The sequence below is a fragment of the Colias eurytheme genome, chromosome 5 (genome assembly GCF_061535395.1).
Source record: "Colias eurytheme isolate Ceu_HAF_F1 chromosome 5, ilColEury1 Martin Lab GWU primary, whole genome shotgun sequence".
NCBI classification, from domain to species: domain Eukaryota; kingdom Metazoa; phylum Arthropoda; class Insecta; order Lepidoptera; family Pieridae; genus Colias; species Colias eurytheme.
This window is the reverse complement of record NC_142984.1, coordinates 2,904,394-2,917,382: the sequence shown is the minus strand read 5'-3', so window position 1 is coordinate 2,917,382 and position 12,989 is coordinate 2,904,394. Positions and strand designations below refer to the sequence as shown.

The following is a 12,989-nucleotide window of genomic DNA, read 5'->3' as shown; positions in this document are numbered from 1 at the left end:
ATAATTCTGTCAAATATATCATACCAATTAATTTTGGTTTCAATATTTTTTTTTTTATAAAATCGCCCCTAAAGATACTTTACTAACAAGCTATTCCTTTACAGTGAGATTCGAGACCACCCGCTTCGGCAACCCAGTCATGGTGGTCGGCAAATACCGCTACAATAGATGGAGCTACAGCAGAGGCAGCCACGTGCGGTGGACCTGCGTGAAGAACCAGGCCGGTTGCCGGGCAACCGTCACCACCGTGGACAACGTCATAGTCAAGCTGAAGAACTTCCACACACACATGTGATCGGGGATGTAGTAGCGACAGCTGTATGGAATATATTCAATATAAACAGTTAAGACTCAAAAAATTAAACGATCAAAAATGTTCGAGCGTTGTGTAACACTAAACATTTTATTCGGCAATCCGTTTCATGCAAATTTGCACCTTATTTCGTTGCAGTAATGTTCAAAGTCTATTGAGTACGGTCATTAGATAACTCTGCCTCATAGTGTAGGTAGAGTTTTGCTTTGGACATTTTTTGAGCTTGATTGTGAGTCTAGTTATTTATCGTTTTTCAATGATAGAATTCGAATGTTTGGTGAATGTTTTGTTTTGGAGATGAGGTGGCGTTGACCAATGGCGTTTCGCAAATTTATTATATCGTAGTATTTTGATAAATGCTGCTCATCTGTTGGTCAAATATGTTTGTGTGTGTGTATGTGTGCAGTCACAACTATCTTTAAGATATTTTTTATTATGATAGCGGATTCTATGGTTTGTCTACGAAGTAATATTTATAAATGGTAACTATTATTATTCAAAGTATCATTTTATAGTCTTTTATTTGAATCACAGGTTGTCGATTTAAGTCGCTGTTACCGATAAAGTTGTCTTTTTTCCTGTATACATAATTATGTGACTAATGTAATATTATATTTTTTGTATTTTTCTGGTTGTCAGCAATAACTATAATTATGCTCTTTCAAATAATCAAGAATATTTTTTTTGAGAAATTTAAATATAAGGGTAGCATTTGGGTGTAAGTATATAAATTGCTTTAAATAAATGCAAGATATATAATATATTTTAAATGTAGTATTTCATAATACTAGCAATACTCAAAATGCTTTTACACAATATAATTTTAAGTATGATGTAATTCTAAACAGCCACATTATTATCAAGTATTTTACTGTAAATTGTAGGTATTTGTGATATTAGTAGATTTAGGAAAACCGCAAATATATTAGACATATATTTTAAAGTTCAAAATAATTATCTATGAGTAATATAGTCAGTTTTTCATACTTTTTGATGCTATTAGCGTTAATTGCATTTATTAGTATTTTTAATTGTCTAGTTAAGCTTATATTAAATAAGAAATAAAGTTTGATATTTTAAAACAGTATTATAATCATATAAGAATGAATATAGAATAGTAATGGATAAATATATCTAATAATAGTGATGGGGTGAAATCTTCCTTGCCTAGTTCTGTGTAATTTGCTAAAAAAACTGTCTCATTTTGTATTGTCATATGTATCGAAATACGCGTGAGTATGGTCGGTCTAGCTATGAACGGTTTTATGAATTTCCATACATATGACAAGCGCGACTGACGTACGCACTGACGGTCGGTGAAGCACTGCAACCGGCTTTACATTTATACAGTCATATTTATATTTGCACCATGTAAGCATTGTGTAAATTTAATGCTTCCAATAAGTACGAAATAAGTCAATGTTTTTAGTCTTATTCAGAGGAAAGTATTCTTTTATAAAATCGTTCTATAAATCGAAACCCTGGTCTCAGAGATGCGGATAAACTGACTCACTAGATAATTTGATTGAATAAGTAACGTGCAATTTAATAAGAAGAAAATCGCATGGTGGGTTTTAAGGAATGATATCTAAAATGATTAAAACAATTTGAAAAATGTAGATTGTGACGATTTATGTGTACACAATTAATATGTATATTTTTATGTGAGACTAGGCCGGTTTCACACTTGCTGATAGTCTATTCGACACTTTTTGACATATATAATACCATAACACTATTATTTATATATACATATTTACAAGCTAAATATAACATATCCAGAAGTTGTGACTCCAGCCATAAAGGTCTGTTTCTCACTTCTCAGTCATTTTCGTAAACCAGCAATAATAGAATGTAGCTCTATCTCATGCTATTCGGAACAAAAGAAAGGGACAACTATACTGTTAGCTCGAAATTTGTAAATTATTTTCTTAGAATTTGGCATTGCAGGACAATGATGTTTCATGCATGGTAATGTGATTATGCTTTTACTAAATATAGTAAAACGAAAAAGTGAAATAAACATTTGAATATGTATTTGATTTGATTTTGATTTCATCTAGGTATTCAAATGTAAAGATCCTATAATGCTAGGCGTCCATTAGAGGCGGATCGGACCGGGCCGCATCGCAACGGGCCGTCTCTAATGGACGCGCTGTTTGCTCCTGCGTCGACCTGTACGGGGCGCGGCGGATCGCCTAGGCGGATTTTATCTAACAGACGCTCGCCGCTCACATCCGCCTGCCTGCGTCCACTAGACGGGTCGGGGCGGGCCGGGCCGGCAGAAATCCGCCTGCGAAGCGATATCCGCCAATGCGTTGCGGCCCGCCCCGACCCGATCCGTCGCTAATGGACGATGTTTCATACAAAACATAGGCCGGCGTATTTTTGCGTTGCGATGCGGCCCGGCCCGATCCGCCTAGTGGACGCCAGCCATAAAGAAAACGAATCAGACCTACATTTGTGTTGTAATTTATTAAGTTGTTAAGAATTAGGAAACAAAACTATAATTTAAAGATTTCTTACTGACCGGTTGGCTTAGTTGGTAGTGGCCCTGCCTTCCAAGCCAGAGAGTCGTGGGTTCGATTCCCGATCGGGGCAAATATTTGTGTGATGAACAAAGATGTTTGCTCTGTATCTGGGTGTTAATTATCTATATAAGTATTTATTTAAAATTATATATGTATGTTTATCAGCCATCTGGTTTCCATAACACAAGCGAAAGCTAAGTATGGGATCAGATCGTGCCGTGTGTGAAATTTGTCCTGAAATATTTATTATTATTTTATTTGCTTCATTATTTACAAAGATTTTAATTAACGAAATTGTCGTTTTAGGTGCAATTTTCAGTATCTCTCGGAGAGGCAACCCAGTCATACAAATAGGCGATTACAGGTTCAGTAAAGCGACAGGTTGTCACGGACCAAAAACAAGATGGGTCTGCATTAAAGAAAAATCAGGTTGCCGAGCCAAAGTTTATACTATAGAAAATCTGATCGCTAAATATAACAGTAATCATAACCATTAATATTGATCGATACTATGTATTTTCTATTTAATGAAAAACTAGTCTTAATAGCACTGTTATTAAGCTATTGCATAGCTTTTATCTCAGACTGAGCGCGGCGCGGCGACCGAATGTAAAAATTCCGTAACGAAAAAACCTGACACGGGGGGTGTTAGGTTTTTTCGTTACGGAATTTTCCAACCGGCACAGCGATGCGATGCTATGCAATAGCTTTACCGCGGCAGTCCTCGAGTGCCACACGTATTTTTATATATTTTAAAGAAACGATAGACATGCGCCTTATGCGGCTAGAAAACAATTCTAATTGTATATCCATACTAATATTATAAATGCGAAAGTAACTCTGTCTGTCTGTCTGTTACTCAATCGCGCCTAAACTACTGAACCAATTTTCATGAAATTTGGTATGGAGATATTTTGATACCCGAGAAAGGACATAGGCTACTTTTTATCCCGGGAAAATGACGCAATCCCGGAAATCCCACGGGAACGGGAACTATGCGGGTTTTTCTTTGACTGCGCGGGCGAAGCCGCGGGCGGAAACCTAGTATTATATAATTATCTACATTATTTGTATAATTTTTGGTAATGAATTTTTGATCGTTATTTTGTGTGTATCTACAAATTGGAATAGTAAACAAGAATAAAAAACTACAAAATGATTTAATACTTATTATTGCAAACCATGATTTTACTATTTTTTTGAGAATTAATTTGAGAATTGATTTCAATATAACCTATTATAATATAACCGTTTGTTTTAGTGATATTCACTACATCTCTGCGAGGTAACCCACTTATACAAATAGGTGATTATAGATTTAAACGGAAAACTTCATCTGGAGAACCCAAAATAAGATGGGTGTGTATTAAGGAGAATTTCGGTTGCAGAGCAAAAATACTAACAATAGATGGTGAAATAGCTAAATATAACAGTATTCATAACCATTAAAGATTATTGTATCAATATGTGTTTCTTGTTTTCGTTTCTGTTTAGTACTTAATTTGGAAGTAACTAGGATGTTTAGAACACCACTTACGCTTAAACGAAATAATAAATATGTAAGTACATATATAGGAATTCAAAGAATTGTACAAAGCTATATCTATCTACTTTTATTCTTCTTGATTATTATTGATTCAGTAAAATATGGAATAAGAATATTATTAGGTAAGCAGGCAAATAAATAGGTAACAGATAAGGGTGTGGGTTAGGTTAGGTTCGTGTTTTAAGTACATAAAAAGGAGCCCCGGGGCTCCGTCGCCTCGCAACCGTCTTTTTTAGCACTATAGCATCCACGATGCAAACTATACACGATCAGTACGCCACATTCGTGTATGCATTGTAATAACAGATTTCAAAACAGCAATACAATAATATAAACGCGAGCAATGGAAAGACGGCGCGCTTATTCCGAAATATACACGATTAGTCCGCATGCGTACTGGCGCTGTATGTTTTGGAGCGCTATTCTTACTTACTTCACTACAAAGTATACGCGAGTATTTGCGTACTACTGTTGTATATATTGTAAGAACTTTGTAAAAAAGTTATTTTCAAACTATACGTGATTAGTTTCACACCGTTGCGTGCTGGCCTTGTATAGTTTGGAAATACGCATCGTTGCCGAGTATTCCATCATTATAGGCGTTGTTAATAATGTTAATAGTAAACTATTTAAGACGTTGTAATGAAGACTGCTATTTGTAAACTAACTTTGATTATTATTATTTATTAGCTTCAAATATTCTGTATCAAAAACATTAACTACGAGAAAATTAATTATGTTAATACTTACTTAGATGTTAGTTTATGTGCCTATGTTTTTTACCTATAATGTACCAATTGTTTTAGTGATATTCACGACATCCCAAAGGGGTAATCCAATTATACAAATAGGCGATTATAGATTTAGAAAGGCTAGTGGATGCAAAGAACCTAGAGTAAGATGGCTATGCATTAAGAATGGAGTTGGTTGCAGGGCAAAAGTTTTTACATTCAATGGTGACGTAACTAAATATAACAGTACACATAACCATTAATTTTATTTATTTTTTTCTGTTTTTTTCTGAATACGAGTAAAATGTTAACATTTATATGGACGATGAATTTTTATTTCTTGACTAGCTTTCCGCCTGCGGCTTCGCCCGCGTTTTCAAAGAAAAACCCGCATAGTTCCCGTTCCCGTGGGATTTCCAGGATAAAACCTAGCTTATGTTACTCGTGGATAATGTAGCTTTCGAATGGTGAAAGAATTTTTAAAATCGGTCCAGTAGTTTATGAGCCTATTCATTACAATCAAACAAACAAACAAACAAAGTTTTCCTCTTTATAGGTAATATTAGTGTAGATTGGTGTAAAAGATTGTTACAATAACTGGAAATATAGATGTGCCTTATTGTTATTAATTTGATTTTTCTTTCTATTTTTATCTTCAACCTTTCCTGATTCTGTAACTATTCTATTGTAATAGTAACACAGTCTGTTCATAAACTTCTGTGAAAATCTGATACCAAAAAATATATCTTTCCTCTATTAAAAACGCCAAGGATTCTACGAAGTATTTACTATAACAATGTTGTTTTAGGTGCGATCTTTGCTACATCCAAAAGGGGCAACCCAGTTATCCAAGTAGGCATATACAGGTTCAGGAAAGCGTCCGGCAGTATTGGAGATAAAGTAAGATGGGTCTGCATCAAGGAGAATTCAGGCTGCCGAGCCAAAATGTGCACAATCGCAAATGAGATTGCTAAATACAATTATAATCATAACCATTAAATGTTTTTGTACAATTTTGTCGTTTCCTATGTTAAATAAATTGTTAATCTTCTTATATATAAAAATGAATCGCAAAATGTGTTGGTAAGCGCATAACTCGAGAACGGCTGAACCGATTTCGATAATTCTTTTTTTATTGTATTCCTTGAAGTACGAGGATGGTTTTTATGTAGAGAAAACGTAAATATGTACCACGGGCGAAGCCGGGGCGGACCGCTAGTTCATAATAAATAGTATCTAACAAGTAACAGTGCTTAGAACTTTTTGACGTGACAACGTCTTATAATTCGATAAAGCCGGCTGCACGCACGAAAAAACATGACTCATGCGGCGTTGAGGCGTTCCATGTAAGGCTTGAAGTGCAAGCGAGAGCGCGGAACGAACGACAAAGAAGCACAATCTGACGTTGTCACGTTCAACTATCGTCAGTAAACCGACTTTACAGACAACCATTTTTTCGTTGATTGTGGGGTCAATCAACTTTTTAACCGACACTACCATGTCCCAGCTGCTTTAGGTCTCAAATTACAGAAAATTAAAATATTTCTTTAAAAATATAATTTACATTTAGGTTGATACATGAATAATTATTATAATGCACAGTCAATTTTGATAATAAGCATTAGATTTACAGAAAAAAAATATGATAACTCTGTATACTATTTCTCGCCTCCCATGTAAAACGGAGCTGTCCCCAGAGAGGATTTCGATAAAGAGGTAAATATTTTAATAATAATCAAATTAACTTCGAAGGTTGTTGGGTTTTAATTTTAAATGGTCAGGATAAATTTACCATGTGATGCGACAATTAATAGGGTGTTACTTAAACAATGTCTACTGAGTTACTTGTATGCTGCGTTACTGAAATGGTAACACTAGAGACAAATTTGGTAACTCCTGAGACAGTAAATGAAATTGTGATGTGTTTTGTGTTTTATGGTGAGGTATTAAGTCACGTAATTACTTTCAGATTACATCTACTATGGCAGTATGGCGTTAACGGCGGCAGAAAAGCAGAAAAGATATAGAGAGAAACTTAAAAAGAATCCAGAAAAATACGAAGAGGCTAAAAGAAAGCACAGAGAACTGTATCATAAAACTAAAAAACTGGTTAAGGACTTGACTACAAAAGAAAAGCGTAATGCTAATATTATTTGGAAATTGCGACAGCGGCAATACCGCAAAAACAAAAAAAAACTTTAGAAAATCTCATGGCCACCACACCTCCCAGTTCACCAGTTTCCAGTTTACATGACATTTTAGTAGAGCAGCATCAACAAACACCACCAGCATCACCGGTAGTAGATTCAGCTAAAGTTAGGGGTCGCAAAAAAGTAAGGAAAGACCGAAGTAAGGTTTATAGGGAAAATGAGCATTTGAAGAAAGAAATTTCAGATTTAAAAAGAAACGTTGAAAAATATAAGAAAAGGGCAAGTAGAAAAGCAAAGACAGATTCGGGAGATTTAAAAATATTTAAACGAATCAAAGAAATCCTGTGAAAAATATGACATTTTGGCTAACAGCATCAAGAAAAGCTATAAAGAGATTAAGAAACGAAGTTCTAAATAATTTTGTCTCTGGAGTTACCAAATCTGTCTCTAGAGTTACATTTTGTCCCATAATTTATAAACAGTTGTAATGATAATTAATGTATTGTTGATTTTCTAAGAATTGTTATTTTATTTTAATCATAATAGTAGAATATTGCCTTTGATCTCAGAAAATTTAAGCAAGTTACGGTATCTTGAAAAGATACAGATATAGATAGAGAAAATAAGCATGTTTATGTAACGTTGGTAACGCAGCATACATGTGTTGTTTATAATTTAAGGTAAAACAGGTAAAATGATTACCATGGCATAGGTGCCAAATGATGTGATTTTGCATGAGAAAATAAATACACTAAAAAAATATATTAAAATGATTTCTTTTTATTTATAACCTGATCAATTTTTTAGTAACTATGAAAAAACCATATTCCATTATGAAAAAACACAGAAAAAAATGTTAACCTATTTTCAGTGTCGGTAAAAAAGTTGATTGACCCACATGAGATTTAGTTTTTTTTTAAAATTGAGTATAGTAAGAAGTCAATTATTATTATACTGTTACTTCAGCCAAGTAACAATATGACTGTGTAGTTGATTTGGTCCTTGATTAGAATAACTAATTTCGTCAATTCAATAAACAATTTCAGAGTGCGTATTCGCATTGTCCAGTCGAGGTCGTCCCATTATGAAGGTAGGGAGGTATAGGTTCAACCGATGGGGTGGCAGCAAGGGTGCTCTCACCAGGTGGATCTGTGAAAAGGACTACCAGGGATGCCGCGCGAGGATGACGACCAGTGGTGATGAAATAGTCAAGAGCCTAGCTAAACACAATCATTGATGTTTGGTTTAGTAATTATAGAATTAAATTGACACGAGGAGACAGTCTGTTATTTTCAAAATAAATAAACTTTTCTTTCTTTCGAATCCCGTTTTTCTATTGAATAGTGTTTTTAATGACCCCTTATTTTATGAAAAAGATTGCACTTTTATGTGTTGTTGATTTTAAGATACCTAAACGTAAATTATGTCAATGTACACGAAAATTTCTGACAAGAAACAAACAAATAAGATTAAGTTGACAAAAGCTTATAAAATTGAACAATTTTTATATGTATTTTCTAAGTATATGCAATTGATTTCAGATGCTGTATACATAAGCTCTAGAAAGGGTAATCCAATGATACAAATTGGAGTTTATAAATTTAGAAAAAAGAATTCTCATACCCCAGCTAGGTGGGTTTGTAATAAGGAAGATTTTGGATGTCGAGCGAAACTTTCGACTATTGGCGAAGAAATCGTTAATATGTATAATGTACATAATCATTGAGTATACCCTGTTGCATGTAAATACAGGCATGTTTTCATTTAAAATTATTTTGTGAAAATGTATGTTTTATTGAACTGTTTGCTAACTACTGTGATGAGTGATGGAACTGCTTATAGGTTATTAATCTTTTAAATAAAAGCACATGCGCATAATAAGTTCTATGTACTTAGTCACCTTAATGTTCCAGGACCTTTATTTATGCTTTCGTTTCGGGGAAATCCTGTATTATTGTATGAAGCATATCGGTTTAATTCCAGTACAACAATAGTAATAATAGCACCTTAAGAAAATTCTGCGAATCTATGAAAGTAATACTCATCGAGCATATAGCATCGTAGTTTAAAGGGTATATTTTATATCAATTTTTAACCCACGCGTAGGATGATGATATTCTTCAAGATTTAATCAATCAATACCAAAGTAGATATATTAAAGGCCCAGGATGCAAAATACTAAAATTATACAAAATTAATATTTTTTATCTCTGCCGATAAACATGTTTCGATGTTTCAGAGCCAATATTCGACTCTTCAAGGAATGGCAGACCAGTGATAAGGGTAGGTCCCTACCGTTTCAACATGTGGAGCTTGAGTAGGGGGAAGCCCCGCGTTCGGTGGATCTGTGTGAAAGTGCACTCTGGTTGCCCGGCAACCATCGTTACATTCGAAAATGAGATCATTAAACAAACACCCCATAATCACTGAAGATTTGCCGGTTTCAGCTACTGGATATGTTATGTTAAGCTTATTGTGCTTTCAAAATGTTAAATATGTACTTATTATTACGCAGTACAAAACTTTGTCTTCGGGACATAAGATGTGATAACGTAATATTATACGGATAAGATTTCACCTGATAATTTTTTAATAGATCCGATAAAATTTGAAAGAAAAAATACTAAGTAAAACTACTAATATAATATTTATCATGGAATTAAGCCGAAGGAGTCTATGGGTGGAGAGGATCTATAGAATGCAAATATAAAATAGATCGTAATATAAGTGATAAATGTTTAGAATGTTATAAGTGAATGTTATGTTATAAGTGATAAATGCTTAGAATATATTATTTTAGTAAGTGAAGTGTCAATTGTTGTGAAGCGTTTGTAATGTGTGTTGACTAATTGTGAATAAATCCTGGTTGAAATACTCGCAAAAATGGAATATGTGCTCTTAAATCTATACTAATATTATAAAGCAGAAGAGTTTGTTTGTTTGTTTGTTTGAACGCGGTAATCACGGGAACTACTGGTCCGATTTGAAAAATTCTTTCGGTGTTAGATAGCCCATTTATCGAGGAAGGTAAGGCTATATATCATCACGCTACGACCAACAGGAGTGGAGCCACGGGGGTGAAACCGCGCGGAGCAGCTAGTTCTAGATATGTACTCATACATATTTATAATTTATAGTGACTCAATCAAATATACAATTAATAAATCTAGTTTTTTTATTTATTAACCGCTACAGTCTATCCTATTTTCTTAAAACAATTGGCGATATATTAAATATAATGGTGATCTTTTTCTTGTATATGACCAAACTGACTTATTGCTTGTCCGACTTGAATATGACAATACCGGAATATAGTGGCGAATGCAGTAATTCCAAACAGTTGATAATTAACTATTAAAAAGCGATGCATCGTGCTAACTATAATATTATTTATCCAGTACAAGAATTAATAAATAAAATATAAACAATTTCAGTTGCCGCTTACACCCTATCACGGTTCGGCAAGCCAGTGATCGAGTACCAAGGACACAGGTATTACAAAAACTCCGGGAGTCGAGGGATGCGACTTCTATGGCGGTGTGTGAAAGCGAGGAGCAAGTCATGCAGGGCAACGATACATACTGTGAACAATATCATACTAAGCCTAAATAACCAACATTCGCATTGATGTTGCACGAAATTGGTAGATAGATTGTATTCTTATGTTATGAGACATTGGAATTGTCGCTTAAAGGAATTTTTGTCTCGATTTTGATCTCGTTGGAAGGCCTCACAGAGCGAGCAAGAATGCGCAAATGCTTTCTCTCAAATAAAAGTGAATAGATCTAATCGTATCGGGTAGTAAAATCCGTATTGCTTCGCGAGGCTGCTCGCTCTGTGTAGACCTACCTTTTATTCACTTTTATTTAAAATAAGACAGTGCGCGCACGAGCAACTTTGTCTCCGCAACTATTTTGTCTCCGCAACTATTTTGTCTCTCCCACCTATGGGCTAGTATGAAAGTGCGCGCACGTAGCGACGCAACTCCCCATACAAATTGGTGGGAGAGACAAAATAGTTGCGGAGACAAAGTTGCTCGTGCGCGCTAGCTCTAAATGTTTAAAAGAATTATTTTTACACATTCAACATATTATATGTATATATTGCTATGTAGTCATTGATACACCAAAGAATTGATTAAGGAAGGTAAATATTTGTTTATGAATGTTCGAGTCTTAAATGTTTGATTAACAAATGTTTCTCTATACATAGTTCTCAGATTTAGGGCTGATTTTTCAATCCTTGGTTAAAACTTATTCGTCGAATAATGTATAAAACTACCATTTTAAAAACGTATTCTAATTGCCCGTATTTGACAGTTTACGTGAACGGATAAGTTTTAACCGAGCATTGAAAAATCGGCCCTTAGAGTGCTATTTTTATTTATGGATCTCTTTAAGTTAGAAATTCGTCATCGTATTCTGAATTGATAATATGATAGTAAAGTGAATATAGCAGTATTAGTTACCAAAATCAATGAAACCATTCCAGAGACTCGATATATTTTGTTTATTGTCAGTATTTACTGAATTATTTTTTTTGAATTGATAGTTGATAATAAAAAAAAACAAGAGATGATCACCTCAAATATTAGGTATTCAGAAATAATAAGAAGTCAAATAATGTTACTAGTCCCAATGTGAATTAGAAATTCTGGCATCAATTATTTGTAAAATTATTGCCAATAGTGTAGTGTAAATAAGTTAGATGTTTAGGTTTTTAAGTCGAATTTATGTGAATATCTAGTCATTGAGTTAAGTATTATTTATATAATTTTACTAGTGGTCCGCCCCGGCTTCGCCCGTGGTACCTACATGTTTAAACTATCCTATCTCTCAAGTTGGATCGAACTGCACATGGTGTGCGAATTTTATTATAATCGGTTAAGTGGTTTAGGAGTCCATTGAGGACAAACATTGTGACACGAGATTTATATAGATAAGATTGTAAGTCAAACTTGTCACTTGCATATTCTGCAGTTAAAAATATTTTAACATTCCTCTTTTTGACGTGACAACGTCTTATAATTTGATAGAGCCGGCTGCACGCACGAAAAAACATGACTCATGCGGCGTTACCTCGCTCTGAGGCGTTCCATGTAAGGCTTGAAGTGCAAGCGAGAGCGCGGTACGAGCGATAAAGAAGCACAATCGGCCTTAAGACGATGTCACGTTCAACTATCGTCAGTAAACCGACTTTACAGACAATTAATTTTTAAGTTTTAATTGGTTTTGTAATAAATTTCTATTGCAATTTCATTTTGTTGTTCTTCTTTCAAGTTGGTACAATCCTACAGCATTTTACAAATCCCCTCTCCCTCTCCCTCTCCCTCTCCCTCTCCCTCTCCCTCTCCCTCTCCCTCTCCCTCTCCCTCTCCCTCTCCCTCTCCCTCTCCCTCTCCCTCTCCCTCTCCCTCTCCCTCTCCTTCTCCCTCTCCCTCTCCTTCTCCCTCTCCCTCTCCCTCTCCCTCTCCCTCTCCCTCTCCCTCTCCCTCTCCCTCTCCCTTTCCTTTGGAGGCCTTTGTCCAGCAGTGGACGTCCCACGGCGGAAACAAGCAAGTGATATTATTTCATAATTCCTTTCAGCACCAATGTTCACGTTATCATGTAGAGGTAAACCCGTGCTGGTCTTCAGAGGCTATAGATACGGTATACACACTCGAAGAGACGAGACCGATATCAAAATTCGCTGGGCATGTACCAGCTCCAAAGATGGACG

At 35.0% G+C, this 12,989-nt stretch overlaps 1 protein-coding gene across 38 annotated transcripts in view; it reads left to right on the top strand.

Annotated features, from left to right (window-relative positions):
- LOC149908338 (uncharacterized) overlaps positions 1–12,989 on the top strand; it is a 465,602-nt gene that overhangs the window by 93,657 nt on the left and 358,956 nt on the right. Inside the window, exons 5-6 of one of the 38 annotated variants that reach the window (XM_090101748.1) lie at positions 3,151–3,273; positions 4,106–4,308. The exons of the other annotated variants lie outside the window; for them this stretch is intronic. Coding sequence (XP_089957874.1) covers positions 3,151–3,273; positions 4,106–4,293 — 311 coding nt within the window. The 3' untranslated portion in view covers positions 4,294–4,308. Of the gene's footprint in view, positions 1–3,150; positions 3,274–4,105; positions 4,309–12,989 lie in introns of those variants that run through there. 38 annotated transcript variants of the gene reach the window in all.